The 24619-nt window shown below is 41.2% G+C and overlaps 1 protein-coding gene across 1 annotated transcript in view; it reads right to left on the bottom strand.

The window, feature by feature from the left end:
* Positions 1 to 24439, bottom strand: part of Pdhx (pyruvate dehydrogenase complex component X) — a 61347-nt gene extending 36908 nt beyond the window's left edge. Inside the window, exons 1-2 of the mRNA XM_050147082.1 lie at positions 24246 to 24439; positions 5968 to 6048 (exon numbers count right to left, since the gene is read on the bottom strand). Coding sequence (XP_050003039.1) covers positions 5968 to 6048; positions 24246 to 24405 — 241 coding nt within the window. The 5' untranslated portion in view covers positions 24406 to 24439. The remainder of the gene's footprint in view (positions 1 to 5967; positions 6049 to 24245) is intronic.
* Between the last annotated feature and the right edge of the window lie 180 nt (positions 24440 to 24619).

Raw genomic sequence — 24619 nt, 5'->3', positions numbered from 1 at the left:
AATGTGCTCGTTAGTGCTACAGTGAGTCACCAGCTTGATAAAAAGAAGTCAAATCAAAAAAGCCTACTTCCTTCTTTGTTATAGAACACTGAGAAAAAGCAAACTTTAAAGACAGGACAATCCGGCTGACAAGAGCTGGGCTAGGAAGGAAGTGGCTGGTCAGACTCCAGGTGTCTCTGGGGGAGAGATGCTCTAACTGAACTGTGGAGACAGCCACGTCATTTGTACCTTTCTGAACCTGAGTGCCGAAATCCACAGAACTGTCAAGACAGTGCTATACTCAACAACTCTCCTTTCAAACTTCCCACTTTAGCAACACAGACAGAAGCCAAGGCGCCTGCTGCAGTACAATCCACTCAGACTCCAGGAGCACCTACTCAGAGAACAAAGCTTCCTCAGACACGGCGTCCTTCAGAAGCACCGCTTCTGAATTTTACAAAGTATCACGACACCTTACACAGAAGTGTGTGGCACTCTCACAGTTGTGTCACACGAGGTAAGGAAGTCACATTTCCCCTCACTGTCCCATCCAGGCACTGCCCTGGCTTCTGTGCAATTATCTCAGTTTGGTTTTATTCCACAGAGCTTCACACAGAGCAGAAAACAAGTTTTTACAAAAAGTGGGAAACAAGAATCTTTAGAATACACTTGACTTTCCAACTGGGGAAAAAGAAACAATGCTCACTTTACAGGAGAAACACATAAACATATCCCAATAGGAAGCTTTCAGTAAGGGTGGGATTACAGCTCAACCCATCTTTCAATAGACTGGAAACGTGGATACAGACTAACATTTTAAAAACACCTTCTCCAATTTTATGTTATTTTATTCCATTTTAATAGACTGGAATTAAATATAATGTAAAATACAAAACTACTATTCTGACTCACTCTTTCGAAAGATAAAGTTAACTTACATGTATAGTGGCATTTCATTTGTATTTTAATAAATAAAGCTTGTCTGAAGTTCAGAGAGTAAGACAGCCACACTGGTCAGTCTTACAGACCAGGCAGTGGTGACACACACATTTTTTAATCCCAGTGGTCACATTAGTTTGCCATAGAAACCAGGCAGTAGTGGTGTACAATCCCAGCCCTAGAGAGGATAATAAAATGGGAGGAGACAGCTCTCAGACACAGTCTCATTCTGAGATTCCTGGTGGCAGGATTGCCATTTCGGACTGAGGTAGAGATAAAAGCCAGCGGCTGGCTGGTTTGCTTTCCTGACATTCAGACTGAACCCCAGTGTCTGTCTCTGGATTTTTATTGATCACACTACATATAAGCTCTTATCTTGCTTTTCTTCAACTTAACTTGGAAAATAAAATGAAAATGAGTTCTGCTAGAATTCTGAAACCAAGATTGAATTCAGTTAACTCCCTCCCAGAGTGGCCAGCACTGCACAGACGTGAATCTCAGGGCAGGACTCACCTTGCTGCACCCTCTAGCTTCTAACATACATGCACTCAGAGCAGCACGGTCAGACATGGTTGCAATTACAAAGCCTCAGACTTAGGAACCTTTAAGTCTCTGAAGATCACACTCGGCTGACAGGGCACCAGACCATTATCTAGTCTTCCCTTGCAATTTCAGCCTTCTTAACGTGGATTAAGTTCTAAATAACTGCTTTAAATCATAGTGACTATTGTCAATAAAGACCTCATTACCAAACAAAAACAGTGGATACAAACCACCTGTCAGAATATAAATTTGTTTTCAACAGACAAAATGAATTAACCAAATTATTATAGATGTATCGCACTTAGCACATTAGATCATAGTGCAACAATCTTCAAATGATTCCTGAATTACCAAGTAACAAGGATTAAGAATGGCCATCTATTATTACTTCCAATATATTACTAAACAACACCCCTTCCACACGAGCAAGCTGCAGGGGGATATGCTCCAGGAGATTAAAATGGACCATTGTCTGTCATATGCGAAAGGAGTGCATTGTTGGGGAAGATGGGCACTCATCCTGCCTCTGGACCACAGTGCCCCGTTCCACTGGGAGTACCTCATCAGTCTGCCAGTGAGCTGCAACACTCGCAGCTACCAGTCTAGAAATTCTCAAACTGTGAAGGAACTTAATCTTTTTGAATCACTATTTAGGGGTGCCAACATCCTGCAGCAATGAATATGGAAACAGACAAAGCCCTAAGTCACGGGGCGAAGAAAGCTCAAACAGACGCCCATGGATCACATTACTTATAAACGTGTAACTTTCTCAGGCACTGATAATTAAAGATGCAGCAGCCATGCAGAGCCAGCCCTCCAAGGGCTTCAGTTAAGCTCTGGCTTTGGCTTACACAATGAAAGCATGGTCAAATGTTTCTTTGAACATTTTCTGTCTTCCACCTTCTCCTTTGGCCCTCCTGGATGTGCCTCATCTTAGCCTTCTCTTTCTGATCTCCCACGGCTTTAACTCCTGCGTGCTTCACAAATCTTCTGTTCAGTTATGACTTATCACACTCTCACCCAATCCTCAACGATATTTTCTAATTCTACGGACAATACTTTTCATGACAACAACTTCCAATTAATGTTCCCTCTGCCTGATATTTTTGCATAGCATTTTAATACCTTCTCTTATAAATTTAATAAATTCAAATTCACGCATTTTGAGTTTAGTAATTCCAAGCAGGGGCAGGTCCTGGAGGTAGGTGTCGCCTTGCTGCTGGCTATGCCTACTGAGTTCTGCTCCTAGATGACTGCTTCTGAGCACATCACTAAGTTTGGGATCGCGTTCTCAGCAAATGGGGCTTGACCTTGGAATCCACATGGACTAAAGCTGCGTACCACCAGGATGGATTTGGCCAGATAATTTAAAGTTATTAAAAGCTGAGGACCTTTTGCCTTGGCCAGTGAGTTCTCACTCATAAAATCCCAAGTATTGTAAATTTGAACCCCAAGACTTCATAAGATGTAGTGATAGGAGCGGCAGGGCTGCATCCCCGGCACCCGGCTGCCCGCATGGCTAGCTTATGCCCGAAATAATTACACGGAAACTGTATTCTTTTAAACACTGTCTGGCCCGGCTAGTTCCAGCCTCTTATTGGCTAGCTCTTACATATCGATCTAACCCATTTTTAATAATCTGTGTAGCCCATGAGGTGGCTTACCAGAGAAGATCTTAACCTCTGTCTGTCTTGAGTGGGAGAATCATGGCGACTCCTGACTCAGCTTCTTTCTCCCAGCATTCTCTTCTGTTTACTCCACCCACTTATGTTCTAACCAATAAAATGGGCCAAGGCAGTTTCTTTATTATCCAATGACCTTCCTCCATCAATAAGATTAGCTCATGTGAGCAAACTTTCAAGGGAATGGGAATTCTTAGTCCACACGAATTGCCAAAACAACAATAACTGCGCTGTCACACAGCACTGAACTCTGCCCATATGATAATTACTCACACTTCGGTCACCAACCCACACCTTGTGCTGGAGCGTCAATTCCTGTAACATGCTGAGTATCTTGCCTTCAGTGACTAACAAGAATCTCAAAACCGACCATATTCAAGCCTGAACTAACCCATTTCCTTCTTCCTACCTCTTGACCTGCTCAAATATCTCTTCTCTGCAGCTCCAGACCACAGCTCAGGCCCAGTATGGCATATGACTCCACTTTCTGTTTCCTTCTCTGGGTGGACTCTTGGGTGTTTCTCACTTTTCCTTAGGTCCCTTTATTCTATAAGGACAAGCTTGTCTGTAACACCTTCCAGGAGCTCTGTTACATCTACCCAAGGGTTCACTAATTAACTGTGCACAATGGCTACCCAAATTGCTCAGAACCAGGGAAGAAAACATACTAACACACAAACACATTCCCCATAAATGAAAAGAGCTAAGCAACAGTACCAGCCAAGTGTAATACCCAAGACCCAGCAACCATAATATGACATACTCCTTACCTCCATTCCAGCCTGATCTGCTGTGAGGCCCAGTCTGTCATGCATATTCTTGCCTTTTCTAGTACCCAGATTATTATTTTTTTTTTTAAAAAAATGCAGTTCTGTCCTAAGTCACCAAGTTCATTTGGCAAGCTCACTTCCAGTGTGAAGCCATGGTGGCCACTGCCACTTCCAAAGTTCCAGCATTCTGACTGTGTGGATCTCAGTTCCCCAGCACATTTCTTTCTACTTTCACTTTAACAACCCTCACATTTGTTACAGGAGTTCTCTGTGCTTTTTCCTTTGGGGAAAAAAAAAAGCTATACTCAAGAGACATCTACCTTCAGGCCTTCCCATCACCCCCCCCCCACACACACACACACACACCTGCCCGGCACTCTCCATCACAACCACTTGCTGCTTTTAAGCTTTTCGCCTATCCTTTCCCGGGCACTGATTCCACAGCCTCTCACCGCTAGGCAGTGCTCTACCGCTTACTCTACCCACAGTCTTGGCGGCTGAAGTCTGGGCACTACCGTTCCTCTTTTGATGACCCACGCTACCCTCGTCTCTACCCTGCTATTTTTCACTGGCCATCACTCCACAACATGAAAAGGAGAGACTATCTACTTCACTATACAGTTATAGACACTGTAAAAGTTAAGTCAATGGCTCTCATCCTGACCACCCTTTGGGCTGCCTCCATTTTCTGTTACTGTAAACAGACAGAGTTGTAATAAACAACCTTACGTGTGGTGTGTTTTGTCTTATTCTTACCAGTGTAACACTGAGATGAGTCCCTGGAAATAGGGTTGCAGGGCCAAAGAGTAAATATAAACGTAATCTTTCTAGACATTGTAGATTCTTGCGCTTAGACTATTTTGCCCTCTGAGTATTTGAGAGCACCCACTTCCACAGTTCCATCCACAGATCAAATGTCAAACGTCTACATTTCTGTATATAACAGAGAAACATGATTATTTCCGTAGCACTTACTTGTTTACTTTATCAGTAAACATATTTCGACCCACATTTAAGAGCAATTTAGAACTTTTCTTCTGGACCCACCTGTCTATATATTGAATTTTTTTAGGAGTGTTTATACTTCACGATACAAACCACAAATATTCTTTTCTTCAAACTGTCACTAGATTCTTTTTATTTGGTTTGCAATGTTTTCTGTTATATGAGCACATTATCATCATCGCCATCATCATTATTATGAGCCTTTTGTCTGCACGCATGCCTGTGTACCACGTGTGTTCCTGGTGCCCATGGAGGCCAGAAAAAAAGAGTCGTATTCCCTTGAACTGGAGTTACAGATAGTTGTGAGCTACCATGTGAGTGCTGGAACTCAAACCTGAGTTCTTCCCCTGGAAGAACAGCCAGTGCTTTTAACTGCTAAGCACTTTCTCAAGCTCTACAATTTTTTTTTTTAGCAAATTTAATACTTTTTCCCATTTTTGTCTATAGATTCTAAGAGGCAGGGAATTTACAACACTATCAGCTATAGAAGAATCTATCAAGTGTTTTCCTAGTATCTGCAACAAATATTTATATAGTATCTGACTTATTTGTAATTTAGTCTTGACACAACACAAACAATGAATCTAAAATTGTGTGGTTTTCAAACTCAAAACATCTGTGAGTATTTATTGCCCCGTTTTCTATCCAGTTCCACCAGTCTGTGTTTTGAAGCACCAATCAGTTTTAATTTCAGAGCCTTAGGGCCCAGTAACTATACTCCTACACTGTTGCAGTTGTTTCTTTAAGAGTTTTCCTTATATGCTTATTTATTTGTTCTTTTTAATGAGAGTACCTCCCAACTTCCCATAAAAAGGACTAAATGCTGAGAGGGGAAGCCTTGAAGCATTCACCGTCATGTGAAGTGAAAAGAGATGGTTAAGCCAGAATACTCCATACACCAATATGGGAAGCTTTTATTTACATCAGTTTACACCAACCAGCAAAGTAACACATTTCCTTTAGATCATGAATTACATCAAATACATGGTGCAATGGGGACAAAATGATCCAATAAGCAAGCTGGAAGACATCAGGAACACATTGCTCACCTTCCTTTTTCAGCCACTTCACAATATTCCCTTGTTCCATTGTAGGTGACAGCGATGGCATTAGGATCTTAATAGGATCCGCTGAAATGCAAACAGAAGATATTAACCAAAATACATACATATTTCTCTCTCTCACACACACACTGTGTCTACTGAGAAATGACTATGGAATAAACAAAACCATAGGTTTTTAAACAAATACTTAAATATTTAGAATACTTTCAGCTCCTTTTTCATGACCAAATGACATGAAACAAAATCAAGACAAGGTTTTAATGTCCTACAAAATAATAATTGAGATCAGACATTAAGAATCTGGTTGCTTTAATTTCTTCTAATTCTACGCTATTCAATCTGCAACTGATGTTGTCAGTAAGAACGAGCAGGATCATCAGCCTTGTCAGGGTGATTGGGCAGGCAAATCTAAGGGGTTCAGCAGCCCTCAGATCCCAATAGGTGATCTAAAAATGCACGCATGACCCATGAAATCTCCTAGTGAAGCATAGCTAAGGAACTGCTTTCTCCTTAGACATCTAAAGGAGACACTACATAATCACCCAGCACCTTTCCCAAGAGTCTTCACTGTTTAGGACCTCATTGAAAAAACCTCGTGACTTTTATATTATAAATTATATGAAAGTTATTCCAGTAAAATACCAGAGTAACAAATGTTATTCCCAGAGTCTCCCATAGAATGTCTTCTTCCCAATGAACTCAAGGACTGCAACACAGTCCATACATTCCAAATGTAAACAGGACCGAATATGGTTTCCTTTTCTCTTGATGTTAGAGGGTTATAAGCAAAAGGATTTAGCACAAATGTTTAAGGGGATCAGAAATTTCCTTTTGGAAACCTAATTGATTTTACTCTAGTTTCAAATGGAGAATGCCTGTGGCTTCATGGTAAAGGATTTTCAGTACTCTCTGAAAGATCAGGGAGAACAAGGAGCCATGTCCTCATTTCTTTGAAGAATTATCTGGGTATAGGAAATGTGTGTTCTCCTCTTGGGTCTTCCATAGGCTGGGTAGTATCAGTCTTCTTTCAGAGGCAGATCCACCGGTACATTTCTTTCTGTTCCAGTCACTGAGGCTCTGTGGGCTTGAGGCAGCAATTCACACACAACCTCCTGCCCACAACCAAAAGCCCAAAGTCTAAAATACAGGGCTGTACTGAGAAGTCCATCCACAGATGGGCTCAGATATTAAGCCATTCCCTATTTCGGTCAAGCCAGTGCTTAGACTCTACCTAAACATCTGATCTCCATTCACCTGACTTTTAACTGGTATCTGCAGCACGAATTCTAGTTGGTCTTAATAAATAAAACCCAGAGTCAGATATTAGGGGGTGAAAGCTGAAGGGTCAGAGAAGTAGTGCAGCAAGCCACTAGAGAGAGACTTTTACCTCTTTCTACCAGTGCTCAGACTGTAGGAGCGATCCTGTCCTCAGACTGCAGGGGCGTTCCTCAGATTGCATCTGAGTTCCTGTCTCTTCCAACCTTATATTCCCCTCTCTGCCCAGCAATACTGATCCCATCTCCACCTCCCCAGTGCTGGGATCACCTTTGGGTGAACTTTGTTTCTCTTTTACACACTTTCCTGTGTAGCCCAGGGTGGCTTTGAGCTAACTGAGACTGCCTGCCTCTGAGTCGTGGGATTAAAGGTGTGTGCCACCACTCCCTGGCCTTCAGTGGCTTAGCTTTATTTGTTAAAACACAAACAAAATATCACTACAGGTATCAGTGTTAAAGAGCTAGAAACGTGGAATGACCAATGACCATCATAATAGCCCAACAACGTCTACACAGCATTCCCTATCAACATTCCCCTTCCCTATCTTCTTCTTCTTTTTTTTTTTTTTTTTGTGGTTCTTCAAGACAGGGTTTCTCCACGTAACAAATAAACCTGGCTATCCTGGAACTCGCTCTGTAGACCAGGTTAGCCTCAAACTCAGAGATCTATCTGCCTGCCTGTGCCTCCTGAGTGCTGGGAAAAAGGCATGGGCCACCACTCCCTGGCAGCATTCCCATTTCCAAGAGAAGCTGCAGCTCATGGTAAGAGAGTTTAGTTTTCCTGCCTAACTCAAGGCTGGCCCCTACCATACTATGGCACTTTGTGTCCCTGTGTCCCTTAATACCCCTCAAATGCAATTCATCCACTGGTTATGGGTAGCCTTGTCACCAAGAAATCAACCATAGCAAACCAGACATATCGACTCCATGCAAGCACTCTTCATAAGTCTAACAAAACACTTAGTATACCTTTACCTTGGGCATAAAAACCTGCAGTACTAAGAAATCACTTTTACACCTGGTAAGGAGTGTTTCAAACGCAGCAGAGAGCTGCTAATCTCAAGTGTACTAGGACGGATGTAAATAGGGCTGGAGAGCTAGCTCAGTGGTTAAAAGCACTTGCTGCTCTTCCAGAGAACCTGGGTTTAAATCCCAGAACCCACATGACAGCTTATAACCGTCTGTAACTCTATCTAGTTCCAGAGTATTTGATGACCTCTTCTGGTCTCGTGGCTCCAGGCATACATGTGGGTACACAGACATACATGCAGTTAGAATGCCCATACACACCAAATAAAGCAAAAACTTAATAAAAAAAAAAAAAGAGGGGTAAATAGATTCAATGGGTCTCTTAACTCCAAATTAATTATTAAAGCATTCTTATTTGGAAAGAGTTTAGAGAACACATACCATTCAACTCCTGCCCACTCAGGTTTTCCTTCACTATCACTTCAAATTCATTTCAATCCCAATTGAACACTAGGTGAGAAGCAAATTACAGCTACACAACAGCTCTAAAAGTCTTTTTCTTAGTAAAACAGACCTTTGTTCACTAAAAGCAGCAGATTAGGATTCTAGATAGATAGAAATAATACAAAGGTCTAAGTACCATCTCAATACGGTTACCTTCAGAGACCATCAAAGTCTTATGTCAACTGACGTAGTCTTCTTACAGAAAACACGCACACACATGCATGAGTGTGAATGCTGACTTAGAGAACATTAGTAATGCAAGTCTAATTTCAAACTGTAATGACTACACACTCATAGCTATGGAAATTTCAGCAAGAGTTCAAAATCTAATACATGGAACACATTTTGAAGTTAATGAGTTTTTAATCTCTGATCATGGTGGGTACTGATTACCTTTTTCATAGCTTGCTAAACAAAGACACCTGCCCACAGAACGTTTACCAAGCTCAACTTTCAACATTTATTTTTTAAACTCAGGGACAAATGTGCTTTGAAAATAAGAAAGCACAATCACCCTTACTTCTAAATAAGAAGTGAATATCTCTCTGAAAAGCTCAGCTTCAAAAAAAAAAAAAATCCCAATATATTGTTCTTATTAAAAGTTCAAGCTTGGCATAATGGAGCAGGATGTCATGATCATGAATATATTTATCCGCCCTCTAGAATTCCACTTCAGAGAGGTGAAATAAAAAGACACAGCGTTCCCACAATCGGATCCCAATTTACGACAAATGTTAAATCAGTTCTCAAGACAGACTCTCCAGTATTTCCACACTTGGCTCAGATGCCGTGACATGACGACTCTCATTAGTATCTTCTACAGCAGCGGCTCATCTAAGAGACCGTCACCTTCCCACTGCTCCTCCCATTAAAGACTACATTATGAAATGTCTGCATTTATTAAGCACCATTTCCCAAAGTACAACATCAAGAGCTCCAAAATTTTTATTTTAAAATTAAAAAAAAAATTGTAGGCACTCTTCACACAGTCTATAGAGAGCTGGAACTGCGTCTTTGAGTAAGGACAAGAAAACGCAGGCTGCTGCTGCAGATCACTAGCCGTCCTCTCTCTCCACGAAGGCAACAAAAGCAAGCAGGCATATTCTGGATGTCGCCATTACTCAGCGCTGTCTGTGGACTGACTGCAGGCTTACTACAGATGTGCCACACACTTTGACTAACTGAGCAGTCGCAGACTCTCCTGCTAAAATGCCATTTCAAACCATGTACATTAATTTATTAACTAGAACACATGTTTCATTCTAATAGATCCTCTTTGGATTAGAATATTGCATACTTCTTTCCCAAACATTTTTTTTTATGCTGGAGAAAGTTAAATATGCAATAATAAAGAAGGGATCAGGCCTACACATAACCACTACCTGCCCTTCGTAGCTGCTATCAACACTATGAAAATAGCACATGCTTCTTCGGCTCCCTGGAGTGGAATGAACCTGCAGCTACGCCATGTCATTTTCATGAGGGAGCACTGACGGCCTCCTCCTTCATTCCGGCAAAAGGTTCTTCATTGCTCCCGCCAGACTGAGAAGGCTGTGAAAGGCGCACCAACTGTCTCCTACTAATATCAACTTGTTTAACGACCAGAGCAAATGTGAGGGTAAAGCAGGTCAGGAGTTTGCTCAACTGGTTATACCAGTTTGTTTAAAACAATGCTTAAGCATATTTAATATTTGCTAGAATTTAATAAACCAATTAGAATATTTCTAACTGGTTGGCAAGTGAGTCAATATTAAGATGATTTCAGCACTGCCTGTTTCCAGAATCTTATTTTGACACACTAGCTTTTAAGAGAAAATGTCTCACAAACCATTAAACCTATTTTCCTATCTCTCTGTCTCAGAGGAACAGCACAAAAATGACAACCACTTGGGATGCTGCTGTCCGATGTACAATACCAACTGTATGAACAAATCATCACCAAGTTGTTGAAGTAATTTCTTCAGTTCTTCAAATCTGTTCTGTCAATTTTCCTTCAGCAAAATTCTGAGTTTAATTTTAAATGTGGCATAATAATCTGATTCTAACTTATTTTTCCTAATGTATATTTTTATCCTGGCAACAAAACTTGTATTTCAGCAAAATCAATTATATTGAGGATTTAAATTCACGATATATACAGGAGTTTTAAAGATCACTAGATTAACAGAGAAATTAATCTAACAAACTCTTAAAATAAAAATGCAGAGCAAACTGCTTTGTGGAGTCACTGTGAAGCAGATCTAAGCTCTACTACAATAATGAAAGTACTTAGGGCCATTGGGCAGTCTACAGACGGTACAGTCAAGTGGCACTCTCCAGCCCACTCACTGAACTGTTACCGAGGCACACAAAAACCATGAAATGAATAGACAAAGACAAAAGCAAACAGCCCAGTGCTTTCTTAGCTCAGACCTGGCAGGAACTCACTGATAGCAGCAACTCTGCTGTACAAATAGAGCAATGCTGCCGTCTGCAGGCTGAACGGAACACAGCAGAATGAAGGGCAGGTGATTTAAACCCAGAACAGGGAAGAGAACAGTAAGACTGCAGCCTGTCTCAGGAAGAAAAACACAGCCTGCAGCAGTGAATAAAGGCGGCTTCTGTGCCACTTTAAAACAAATGACTGCTTGCCAGCTTCTCTGTGCCGTACTATTCTGCTGTGGTGCTGGTAGGACAGAATGAGACGTCTCCAGCCTGTGACAGAAACAAACGTACAAAACAGCTGCTCCAGGCCTCGGCTGGCATGCTAGCGATGCTCCAAAGACAACGGTAATACTTGATATCCAGCTGCTACCTACTGTTTGCACATAGCAAAGATGAAAACAACGTACTCAAAATGACAACAGCTGTTCAGTTCTAGTCAGTCATGTTAGCTACTATAGGGACTTCTAATTGTTCCTTTAAAAATAAGTTTTGGAATACAATTATGGAATTTCACTTCCTCCCCAAAAACTTAACTAACACTGAGGGATAATGTCCTCGTTTTTGTCATTTTGAAAACAGAAGCCAATAAGAAAATGGAAAACAATGGCATACAACTTTGAAAGTAGAAAAGTAAACAGCTGCCTAAAAATCGACTGAAAAGACCCTACAAAGCTGCATCTTATATCAGGGAGGAGTCTGTGAATAGGGAGGAGACAGATGCCCAGGTGTCTCAGTTCAGAACTAGGTAACCATCCCATTCCTGTTTAACAGCACACCAGAGAGTCCTTTCTCTGGAGGGAATTAAGAAGGGGCCTTTGGAATTTAGGTTCAACCTACCTGGTCTATGTTACGAGAACTCCAAATACACACATACATACATACATACATACATACATACATATATACATACATACATACACACAATTATTAAGGGGTGCTTTGGGAAAAACAAACTCACAAACTCACAGAGTCGGGACCAAGGAAGTTGAGAACCTACCACAAGCTGCTTCACACTGCCTGGCCAGGTCTTCACAACCAAAGAGAGCAGTGACCTCTGTCTCTCTCCTTTTATGATTTCTCTCCTTTTAAGAGATCACATACTCAGACAAGAAGCCATGCCCAAAGGCCGGAACCCCAAAGCTACTGGTGGAATGAATTAGCACAACACTTTCCCTTTTTGTCTAAATAAGAAGGTTCTAAACCTAAACTATATACAATAAGAATAATTATTAAGTATTGTACAGGAGAAAGGGTAATAACATATACAAAAATAGAACTACAACCAGCAAGAACAATATCAAGCAAGAAACACATACTAAATGTCCATGCTATAGGTAACAGGCAAATAACATATTATTCCAATAGCTGTCCTATTCTAAAGAGTCTAAGTCTTGGACCTAATATGCCTTAGCTAATATATGAGAAGATAGTTGTGACTATCTAGTCTTCAGCCCTATCAAAGACCTGAGAAGGAAAATAATATTACCTGAGTTGGCAAAAGATGCATGCAAGTGACTTCTACAAGATGCCAGAAATGACAGAAACAGTTGGCTATCTGAACAGTCACCCAAAATATCTCTGAAACGTTGGGGCTACAGGTCTAGAATCTGACAGACCAATTTCAGAAGCATGAAAATTCAAAAGACTGTCCTGCTCTGTCTTGACAATGTTTAGTAGTCACTTATCCTTGCATCCTGATTTTTCAGATTGGACAGTGTGCTTACTATTAGCAGTGGAGGCAAGGACAGTTCTTTGCCCAATTTTTCCAGTTTTGCCAAGAAGAAAGCAAGCTTCATTATAAAGTGTCTTTGGTGCCCACCACTGTCTTAGGAGTAGATCAGTGCTGCCAGGAGCGGTTGTGTCTCATGTCAACAGAATTGTAAATTATTAAAACATTTAAATACCATATTGTGTATGTCTTTGAAGTGTTTGAAGATTACCTATCTATGTGTATCGAGTCTACTTATCAAACAGAAATGAAAAATTATGAAAGACCCTCAGAGTGGTCCTGCCTTCAGGAGGAGACCCCTGAAACCCAAGGAACAGTCCGAGACCACTAGCTGCAACGACAAGAGGTTATTTATTGAGCGGTGCACAGGTACCTGCGGGCACCAGAGTCTATTTGGAAGACTTGCGCGCCCTCAGGCTGGGCAGGGGGTCTTTTATATGGAAACGGGCAGGCGGAGCAGGCATACAGAAGCAGAAGCATGGTTATAGGAATCCCATTGGTCAGTTCGAATGAGGCAATGGATTCACTTGGGGACAAGTTCCTCGGGGACATGAAGATCTGATAATAGCTGACTTGGCCCTATCTAGGGCACATGTAGTTTTTCCCAGAACTGTTCGTTCCCCTCCTAGGCCTGGTGTCTGACCACAGATATCCTGTTTGGCAGCCTAGGAGTACCGACTCTACCTTGAACTTAAATTTGTTTGTGTGAAAGCCTTGCAAAATGGCATTACAACAGCTAAGCTGGGGTCTTTCAATTAAAGTCAACCAAAACATTAGCTGATGTACTTTTTTTTTTTTTTTTGGTTTTTCGAGACAGGGTTTCTCTGTGGTTTTGGAGCCTGTCCTGGAACTAGCTCTGTAGACCAGGCTGGTCTCGAACTCACAGAGATCCGCCTGCCTCTGCCTCCCGAGTGCTGGGATTAAAGGCGTGCACCACCACCGCCCAGCTTTAGCTGATGTACTTTTATGGAGTCAAAAATGTTTTGCAATTTCCTGCAGGAAATGCAAAACAAAGCTTTTAAAATGTGGGCTGGATCATGGTCCTTTGGGACACACAATATAGTTTAGTACAAACAATATCTATAAAATAAACTAACACAAAATAACTACACTGAGTAGCAAAAAGTGAGGACTCTACTGGTCAGAAATCATCCACAATGTCTAAATGCAAAGAAGACTGTCTAATGACAGAAAAAAAGTTTAGAGTCAAACCTGTGGCTTTTAAAGAAGTTGACTGGAGAAGGGCGAGACAAGAGGCAGAGATCTACTCCAGAGTTATAAGCCTCTATTGGTGTTTGGCCATATGCATTATTGCACTAATAAACATAACACTAATATAGTGTGCATTACTGTACTAAATGAAATGTTCTTATTTAACAAGTACATACATACTGATAAATATTTCATTTTTAAAGCACAAGAATGGAGTAGGACTGAACTACCTGAGTCAAACTGCAGCTCCTTCACTTGTAAGTTATTTTTATTTGTACCTCGGCTTCCTCTTTTGTAAAATCACAATACAGATTTTTATAAAGAAGTGAGGTAATGCATGTAAAGTCTTTACAATTGGCCCTGGAGAAGACTAAGTCTTAACTATGTATTATTGACAGGCAGCGTATTTTTGATAGACACTTAGAAGATGAATTCCAAAGGTATCCAGATAGTGGGATATACTGAAATATCTTACAGTATTCCAGAATATCAGTTTCTTTCTAGAGTAATGAGAGATGGAGTCACAAGTGCCTTTTTTGCCTTCCCAGTCTAAACTCTTCGCATCATCCAGCCATATTCTGTCAGTTCAAATACATTAACTTCTGTACCTGCTCTATTTCATCTTGATGCTAACTGTATCTCTCATTAAAACCATTAGCAAATCTACCTTCAATGCTATCACACTACTAGCTACCATAACTAAAAGTCAAATGGTAATGACAGCTACATGACAATGTCAATGCGTCAAAACAGGATCTCAATAATTAAAATGAAAATTTTTGTGTTACATGTGATTTCTCATGACATAAACTTAAAAAAAGAAATCTTTGTTAGGCAACAAAGCAAGGCATGGGGAAGAAAAAAGATACAGAGATAAAGGAACCCTTATGCAAAGAAAACACGGCAGTTGTGGCTAGTTTAGCTAAAACACAGATGGCAGAGAAATGAATGCCAAGTGAGTCTTCAAGTTGCAGCAGTATGATGGGGTGGCTGTATAGACTTCCACAGCATGGCTTAAATTTTTCCCATTCACAATCCCCTTGTAGCTGAGAAATTTTTATACAACCCCAGCTATATCGTATAGATTTATAAAATAAGTATATTAGCATTGGACATGGTGATGCATGCCTGTGTCCCAGAAATTCAAGATTATCCTTTACTACTGGGTGCATTAACGATTGAGGTTCAGCTGGAAAAACAAGACACTATGTCTCCAAAAAAGAATATAATTAACCAGTTATTGATAATGAGTCAAAAAGAAGGGCTGAGGAGATGGCACAGTTGGTAGAGCACTACATGAGGACCTGAGTTCAGATTTCCAGAACCTACATAGTCGGCTGCCAGCCAGAATGCCCACATCCTTAAACAGAAATCAATGAAATAGAATCAAAGAAACCAAATCAAAGAATCAATAAATCTAAGAGCTGATTCTTTGAGTAGATAAACAAGGTTGACAAACCCTTGGCCCAACTTAACCAAATGAAAGAAAGCAAAGACTTAATTTAACAGAATCATAAATGAACAGGGAGGGAAACATTACAATAGACACCAAAAAGTTTTTCATAATATTACAAAGAACTACTTTAAAAACCTGTATTTCAATAAGCTAGAAAATCTTTAAAAAAAAAAAAAAAGAATAAATTTCTAGATTCAACCAAACCACCAAAATTATATCAAGAAGTCAGCAACCTAAACAAACCCAAAGCAAATGAGGATATTGAAAGAGTAATAAATGAACTTAATTAAAGACAAAAATCATATGATCACCTCAATAGACAAAAGAAAAAGCCTTTGACATATCCAACATGCTTTCATTATAAAATTCTTAGAGAATTTAGGACTAGAGGGAATACATTTCAACATAATAAAAACTATGTATGAGAAACCACAGCTAACATCATCCTAAATAGAGAAAAAGTTTGAAGCAATTCTACTTTAGTCAGGAATGAGATGAGGATATCATTTTTCCACTCCTTTTCAATATTATGCCTGAAGTACTAGCTTGATGGAGGAGGGTCATCTGTCTATGTGTTACTTCCATTGGTTAATAAAGAAACTGCCTTGGCCCTTTGATAGGACAGAAAATTAGGTAGGCTCAGTAAACAGAACAGGATGGTGGGTAGAAGGCAGTGAGGCAGATGCGATGAAGCTCTGGCCCAAGATGGACATAGGTTAGAATCTTCCCAGTAAGCTGGTGCTACACACATTAATAAAAATGGGTTAATCAAAATGTGAGAGTTAGCCAGTAAGAGGCTAGAGCTAATGGGCCAGGCAGTGTTTAAAAGAATACAATTTGTATGTTGTTATTTCAGGTGTAAAGCTAGCCGTGTGGGAGCCGGGCGGGATGAAAAGCAGGCCTGCTCACCTCATCACTACATTTGCTATAGCAATAAGACAAGAGAAATAAATTAAAGGGATAGAAATAGTGAAAGAAGAAGTCAATCTATCCCTACCTGCAGATAACATGATACAATACATTAGAGATCCCAAAACTACTGTAAGAAATGATAAACTCAGCAATGTGGCAGGATACAGAATCAGCTTGCTGCATGAGTCAATAGCTTTTCTATACACCAACAAACGTGTTCTGGTAGGTCTTACTCTTCTGCCCATTCCCTCTGTCTTGCTAGAAACCATTAGATTACATTCCTGAAGCTCACCCCACAAGGCCCATTCCCTTATTTGGTCAATCTGTCCTCCTGACTACCAAGGTCCTGCTATCAAAGTACTGAAGTTCATATTTATAAATACACATACACACACATGCAGGTAACAATTAATGAAAAAAAACTGAATTTGAAAGGGAAGATTTGAAGGAAAAACGGGAAGGACAAAATAACATAATTATGTCAAAAGTAAAAGGAATAATAATTAAAAATATGAGTCTAGTGCTGCTACGATATATTACTTTAACAGTTTAAAGGTGTGTTACATTTGTTTCTGCTGTCTTTAACAATGTAACGGTGTGTTACATTTGTTCTGCTGCATTTGTTTAATTATGAAAAGGTGTATTGTTTCACCTTGCCTACCTAAGGCACCTGATTGGTCTAATAAAGCTCTAAACAGCCAATAGCCAGGCACTGAAAGGATAGGTAGAGCTTGTGGGCAGAGAGAATAAGTAGGAGAAATCTAGGAAGAAGAGAGAAGAGATAAGGAGAGGGGAGGGGAGAGAGAGAAAAGAGGCGAGGGGAAGGCAGTGAAGAAGAGAAAAAGAGGAGAAGGGAGAGGAGAGAAGAAGGGGAGGAGCGAGGGAAGGGGAGAAAAGAGGAGAGGAGAGGAGAGGAGAGGAGAGGAGAGGAGAGGAGAGGAGAGGAGAGGAGAGGAGAGGAGAGGAGAGGAGAGGAGAGGAGAGGAGAGGAGAGGAGAGGAGAGGAGAGGAGAGGAGAGGAGAGGATTGATTCTGAGGTATTTTAAAGTTAAAAGACAGAAGCAAAGTTTTATAGAAGATGGATATACTTGCCTACTTTTACATAAAGAATAAATCTTGGCTGAATATTTGACAGGCATCATCAGTTCAAGGCCAGCCTGAGCTGCAGAATAAAATCTTGTCTATGTTATTGATTGACAGATACATTCCACAAAAGCTACATTGACTTCTCAAGTATAGACATCATCTTTAGATTTTTCCACTCTTTGACATGAGGACTTTTATATACATACATCACACAGTAGTTACTAGTTTAAATACTAAAGTGATGGGAGAAAAGAAGTGTAAGAGCTGAGGGGAAGAAGTCGGTGACATAGGCTGCCTGTCATTTGTCTTTGTCCACACTACATGAAGTGGGTTACGTAGATTGGCTTCCTTGCACTTGGCCTCCAGCTGAGTTCAGCTGATGGGCAGTACAGTCAGGAAACTAAAAGGAGAGAAGAGTGAAGTTGGTGTAGTTTTTCTGCAGCATACTGCTTCCTGTGGGGTCATCAGGGGCTGGCTGTATCCTTTACTATAGGACACAGCACCTCAGAGGTCTCCCCAACTGGCTCACATTAGGCAGCACAGACAAGCACCTTGTTCTAAACAGCACCTTGAATTCACAAAAATGTCCTCCAATTACTTTTTAGAAAGCACTATTTCCCATCTGAACTCTCAATTACATGAAAAGACTTGGGAGAGATGCATTTAAATAAGGAAGGAAATTCTTCACTTGAGGGAAGAGTCTGAGCAAATGAAAACACAAAGTATTTATGTTTAGGGACAAGTGGTCTCATGATCCTAAATGCATGAGAGACTTTAACCCACATCTAGATCTGAGTCAAGACTTCCAATTTATTGGCTTTACTGTGGTCACTTATCTACATGGATGACCTAGTCATTTATTTACAATTGAAACTTTTTTATGATTTATTTAACTTTATTATGTTCGTTGGTGTGAAGGTGTCAGATCTCGTGGAACTGCATTTTCAGACAGTTGTGAGCTGCCATGTGGGTGCTGGGAATCGAACCCGGGTCCTCTGAAAGAGCAGTCAGTGCTCTTAACCACTGAGCCATCTCTCCAGCCCCCTACAATTGAAACTTTTATATTAAAATATATCTTACTTGCTCGCAGGTTTATTTAGTATGCTTGCAAAGCAGCACAAATACTTTCTATAGGAAACAGCCAAGGTATCCTTGGAAACAGGCTAGGTGGTACTTTTGGGTATATTGTGGTGGGATCCAGGTCCCTTTGAAAAATTTTGCAAATGTGCACTTTTTTTCTAAGAGGTGGGGCACTTTGTGTCAGTTTTCAAAAAGATCCGTCCCCTCTCCACACCAGTGCTGGTAAACTCTCCCAAGGACTGCCTCATAGGCTCGCTGGCCAGTGTCAATTCTCCCCTAAAAAAAATGGTTCTGTAATGAAAGAAAGTTCTTTATAGTTAACAGACATGGTAAATATACTGCCTACTCCAGGGTCATACACAGCTCATTTCCTTTAGACAATCTGTTGATATCCCCAGCACCATCCCTCAGTACAGGGAACTAAACCCTCCATCCTCCTGCCTCCACCACCAGCTTCCTGTTTCACATACTTTCAGGAGGTAGTCAATGCATATTTCAAAGAAGGCTGCTAGAAGGGGTTGCATAGTTTTATTGAGTAGAAGCTATGTCCTCATACTGAATATTCCAACGGCTCCAGAAGAGTTCTGCGCTGGGCTGCTTGATATTAAACCAGAAAGTAAAATTTTACCTGGATCCCAGTTTATTCTACAGGATTGCAACATGGACAAAGGAAATCATCATTCCCCTTTTTTAGCAAAAGAAATGGGCATATGCGTCAGAGCCACGGGGTCTACACATTTTGCTGTCAAAAGCAAGTAAGGCTTAAGGGAACACTAAGAAGGCAAATTAGAAACAGACAATAGCAAGAAATAAACATTTTCAAACTATGCTACGTAATTCTACTACTGTTTATATAGTCTAGAATTGCATTTATCCAAAATGATGTTAAAAGACAGCCCCATAAGGACTGTCACTAAACTACTATTTCACAGTGCAGTTATTAAGGTATGTCTCACTCCCGATACAGAGCAAACACACAGTGCTCACCTAGGATGGACACGCAGTGAATAAAATGTCAGCATGCTGGAGCTACTCTGCTGTCTATGACCCAGCAGTCACTTGATAGGCAGCTTGGGTGTCGGGGCAGATTGTTTGTCACAGAGCATATACCATGGATCTGTGAACAGCAGAGGAGTTATTCATGCTAACTACTGGGAAGACTGCACAGTGTAAGGGAAGCTCTCAAGAAATAATACATTACTTCTGAACCCACTTCCTAAACTTTGCTATCCAAGGCTCATTTTAAATATATATATTGTGTTAACGTTTTGAGAATTTTGTACTTTAAACAGATTCACTCCTTATTCCTCCCTCTTAACTCCTTAATCCATCTCTCACCATCTACCCCCTCCTAACATCAGGTACACTTCTTTAAAAAAAAAAAAAAAACCCATGGAGTACAATTTGTGCTGCCCATATAGACATGGGTGTGGGGCCATCCACTGGATTGAGGGCAACCCACAAGGACTAAATCCTGAAAGGACTCTCCTCACTACCAGCATCAACTGTCAAAAGCTCCTAAGTGGACCCACCACCCCCTCCTGGAATGTTGACTGGCTTGACCTTGTATGAGAGAGAACCACAGCTGCTAGGGTTTCAGGAATGCAGCATCCCTTCATGCCCAAAAGACACTCTTTTATCCCAGTCCTTTCTGATCTCTGGCCCTTACAGCCTTTGCCCACACCTCCATCAAGGTTCATTTTATGTTTTAGTGAAAAATTAGGTCAAAGTTGGAGACTGATCCATGAACTAGTCACCCAATACAAAACAAGGGAATTTGGTAGCATGCTAGCTTGGGTTTGGTATAGTATGCTAGCTTGGATTTGGTATAGTATGTTAGCTTGGGTTTGGTACAGTATGCTAGCTTGGGTTTGGTACAGTATGCTAGCTTGGGTTTGGTACAGTATGCTAGCTTGGGTTTGGTACAGTATGTTAGCTTGGGTTTGGTACAGTATGCTAGCTTGGGCTTGGTACAGTATGTTAACTTGGGTTGGTACAGTATATTAGCTTGGGTTTGGTATAGTATGTTAGCTTGGGTTTGGTATAGTAAGCTAGCTTGGGTTTGGTATAGTATTTTAGCTTGGGTTTGATATAGTATGTTATCTTGGGTTTGGTATAGTATGTTATCTTGGGTTTGGTACAGTATGTTAGCTTAGGTTTGGTATATTATGCCAGTTTGGGTTTGGTATAGTATGCTAGCTTGGGTTTGGTGTAGCATGCTAGCTTGGGTTTGGTGTAGCATGCTAGCTTGGGTTTGGTATAGTATGCTAGCTTGGGTTTGGTATAGTATGCCAGTTTGGGTTTGGTATAGAATGCTAGCTTGGGTTTGCTGTAGCATGCTAGCTTGGGTTTGGTGTAGCATGCTAGCTTGGGTTTGAGTTTGACTTCCTGTTCTTAAGACATTGATGCCATCCATCATGGGGCCACTACTCTTTGGGCATCACCTAATTCTAACCCTCCCCAGTGACTCTACCTCAAAATATTATTATCAAGTGGATTTGTGTGTTTAGTTTCCAACACATCCCTGCAACATGAAAAGAACAAGTAGAGGTGATGCTAAATACAAGCAACATAGCTCTTGATGCTTGGGGTAATGCTAAATACCTTAGAATCCCAGACTCTGGCTGAAGAGATGGCTCTCTCTGCCAAATATGATGAGCTGAGTTCAGCCCCTAGGGCCCACATGATAGAAGGAGAGAACAGAGTCCAACAAGCCATCCTCTGACCTCATACATGTGCTGTGGCACTCCTATTCCTACCTAAGGAAATGAATTTAAAAAAAAAAAAAAAAAAAAAACCTAGCCCAAATCCTATCTATTCTAAAAAGGTAGTAACAGAGAAACTCCAACTCCACATCTGTGTCATCTGTATACTGCGTGTGGCTTCTGGGGGTCTGTGCTGTGTCTTCAGCTGGGAGGACTGCCACTCTTCCTCTGGGTACTCACTGCTTCATCATTATTAACTTACTGCCCAGAGCTCACTGTACACACCACTGAAACCCTGTCTTCATTGTTGACCTCTCCCAAGTAGCCTAGACATACTGTAAAAATAAGGACATCCAACAAATTCAGGACTGCATGCAAAAACCTTAATACAACAGAATTCCAAGAATGTGTTCTGCTGAGTAGAACACACTTTCTAAGTAGGCTGCCACGTGGCCACTGCCTGACAGGCATTTGTTCCTTTACGCAATCACAAAAGTGACAAGTAACACCGCCTTCTCAAAAAGCATTTCAGTTGAAAGAATGAAAGAAGGATCTATTAAACATAAACACAGAGATCATTGTTTGGTTTACTTACAATAAAGCTGCATGGCTTCATTTTTCTGAGCTTTTGTAGTTTTACCCCAATAAAGAGACAATGCCAAAGTTTTAGATCATTGGGAGAAGTTAGCAAAAAATTCTAAGAAGTACTAGGCACACAGCATGTCCCATAGCTCACAAAGGCAGCCAACAGATACCTTTTAGTAGGGGGGAAAAACAAGAGTACTTCCAAATTTACAGATTTTAAAATCTTCTGTAAGTGTGTTAAAGAGAAATAGGTTCGATAAATGTACCTAACTAATAGTCTTTGATTATCCAAAAAGCAGCTTAGTTTTAGTAAAATACAATTTCTACCCAACTCATGGGGAAACTCCTTCTACATAAAGATGAAAATACAGCCCAAAAGTTCATGTTCCCTAAAAAAGTCCACGTGTATTCAAGGAACTTAACAAAAGCCTATATAGGTGAGTGTTGGTAGACAAATTTGGGCCCCACATGTAGCATAGCATTCCTACCAGAGTTCTCTATCCAAAACCTACCAATATGTTACATATATAACAAGAAAGATTTAAGATGAATGTGGAATTAAGGTCATTATCAACTGATTTTGAGATAGGGAGAACATCCACTCCCCAGGTGGGTACAACACAGAAACAACACTTCTTCATTTCCCTGATGCAAGGAAGGCAGAAGGAAGTGGCAAGAGACATACAAATGTGATCAATGCTAGACAAGCCATTACTGAGCTGTAGGGTAGTCAGCAGCTAGGAGCCCATGAATCTAGGAAGCCCTTCGAAGTTGAAAAAAAAAAACAAAAAAAAAAAAAACAAAAACAAAAAAACCAAGGAAACCTCCAAAGAAGATAAGCCAAGCTAGACACCTTGAATTTAGCCTGATGACATCCAATTTATGCTTCTGCCCCCAAGAATTATAAGACAATGAATTTGTGCTTTATGTTGATAGTGGCAGCAACGATAAGAAATTACTCTCTTCAGTACCCTATTCCTTACGGAATACGTCTGAGGTAGAGGGTGAGGAACAGGCAAAAGTCAAGATTTATCTGACGGAAACTGCCTATGTAAATTTCCAAAGGCAGAAGCAATTGACTGTGAGGAAATTTTGGAAATTATCCATTCTTGTGTGTAAGCACATATTCTTTCTTTTTATGGACGGTTTAGGGCATTCAGACTCTCAAAAAGATCCCAGAGCAAGAGTAAGACCCTTCACAGGCATATCCCCCACCCCAACCCTGCACAACTCTAAGCTTTTAACATTCCATGATGCTTTGAGGCAGGGACTCTCAAAAGTGAGGTTCATCAAAACTCACAGAGAATGGAAGGAGCAGATCCCTAACAGCACCCGAGTCAGTGTTCCAGTTACACGTGGGAAGGTTCAATTCTAACAAATGAATGAAGACGGGGCAGAGAAACTAGGACACCTTATATTGTTAAAGACCACTATTGAGGGACCATTTATTAAACATACCAAAAATGACTTAGATAAATTGTCCCCATTACCCACTCTTTAGGAACCCCCAAAGCACCCATTTTACTGTATAAGCTGTGTTTTGGTTTGGTTTCTGGGTCTCGGATAGCTTAGAAAGTATGGGCAAATGCCTATTGCACCAGAGGGTGTTAAGAATGATGACTTAAATGTCTAATGGTTTCTAAAATTGTCTTAAACCCTAAACCCCAACCCACACTAACACAGGTAAGAAAGGCCTGCCATTTTATACACTGTATGTTAAATAATGGAAGGACAGTGGGTATATCTCTAAGTCCAATATCATTACTTAGGAGCAATTTTGTGTAAGAGGCTGTATGAATCTCATGCTACATGTTTTATTTGAAACATTCTGGTCATGTCTGTGACTTTGTATTCATAAATTAAGTCTTGTGTGTTGCAAAGGAGCCATTAAGTGGAGTAAGATTTAAGGTTTCCCAATAATAACAGGCCCTTTGAATGAAATAAGGATGGGTCACAGTGTATAGGCAGCTTTATTATGTTAGAGATGAATGATAAAACTAAAGAAAACTGACATATAATTGAAAAGGGTCTAAAATAGGGGGATTTAAAACAGACACCCACCCCCCAACATCGAAATAACCCAAATTCCAAACCAAGGTCACAGAGAAGCCATATAACCCTGGAGGCCAGGGATCGAGTCAAGTTCTCCCAAGTCTGAAGACGGTCCTTTGTCGCAAGCCACAGGCTAAGTCAGAAGACCCGTTCCTGGAAGAGGCTGAAAGAGAACCGGGAGTCTCGGCACCTATCCTCAGAAAAGCGGGTCCCCAAACAAGAACGCCCCGATCCAGGCCCATTGCTCAGCTAAAGAGCGAGCGACAGCCACTCACCCTGCAGCAGCTGAGTGCCATGAAACCACCTCCAGCTCGCTCCGCGGCCGACAGGCCACGCAGCAGCACCCTGAGCCAGGCCCAGGCTTCGACGGCTGCCGAAGCCCAGTAGGAAGCGTAGCAGAGGCAGGTCACAGCGAATCCTCCAGGAGGCCGCCATCTTCCCGGCCTTCTCCGGGACTGTTCGCTGCGCGGACGGATCGACGGCCTCAAGTCCCGCCCAGGCCCCGCCTTTCAGGGGATAGCCCCGCCCACAATGCACGCTCCGCACCTTCAGACTCGTGGACCAGCCCTCCTAGCACCGCCTCCAGTCTTCCTGGGCACGCCCACCAGCCGGTCTGCGCCGGCGCAGGCTCTCCCATTGGACGATGCTC

The sequence above is a fragment of the Alexandromys fortis genome, unplaced genomic scaffold (assembly GCF_014885135.2).
Source record: "Alexandromys fortis isolate MF-2015 unplaced genomic scaffold, M_Fortis_MF-2015_v1.1 scaffold_12, whole genome shotgun sequence".
Taxonomy (NCBI): domain Eukaryota; kingdom Metazoa; phylum Chordata; class Mammalia; order Rodentia; family Cricetidae; genus Alexandromys; species Alexandromys fortis.
Note: the sequence above shows the minus strand (reverse complement) of the source record. Positions and strands in the feature narration are given on the sequence as shown.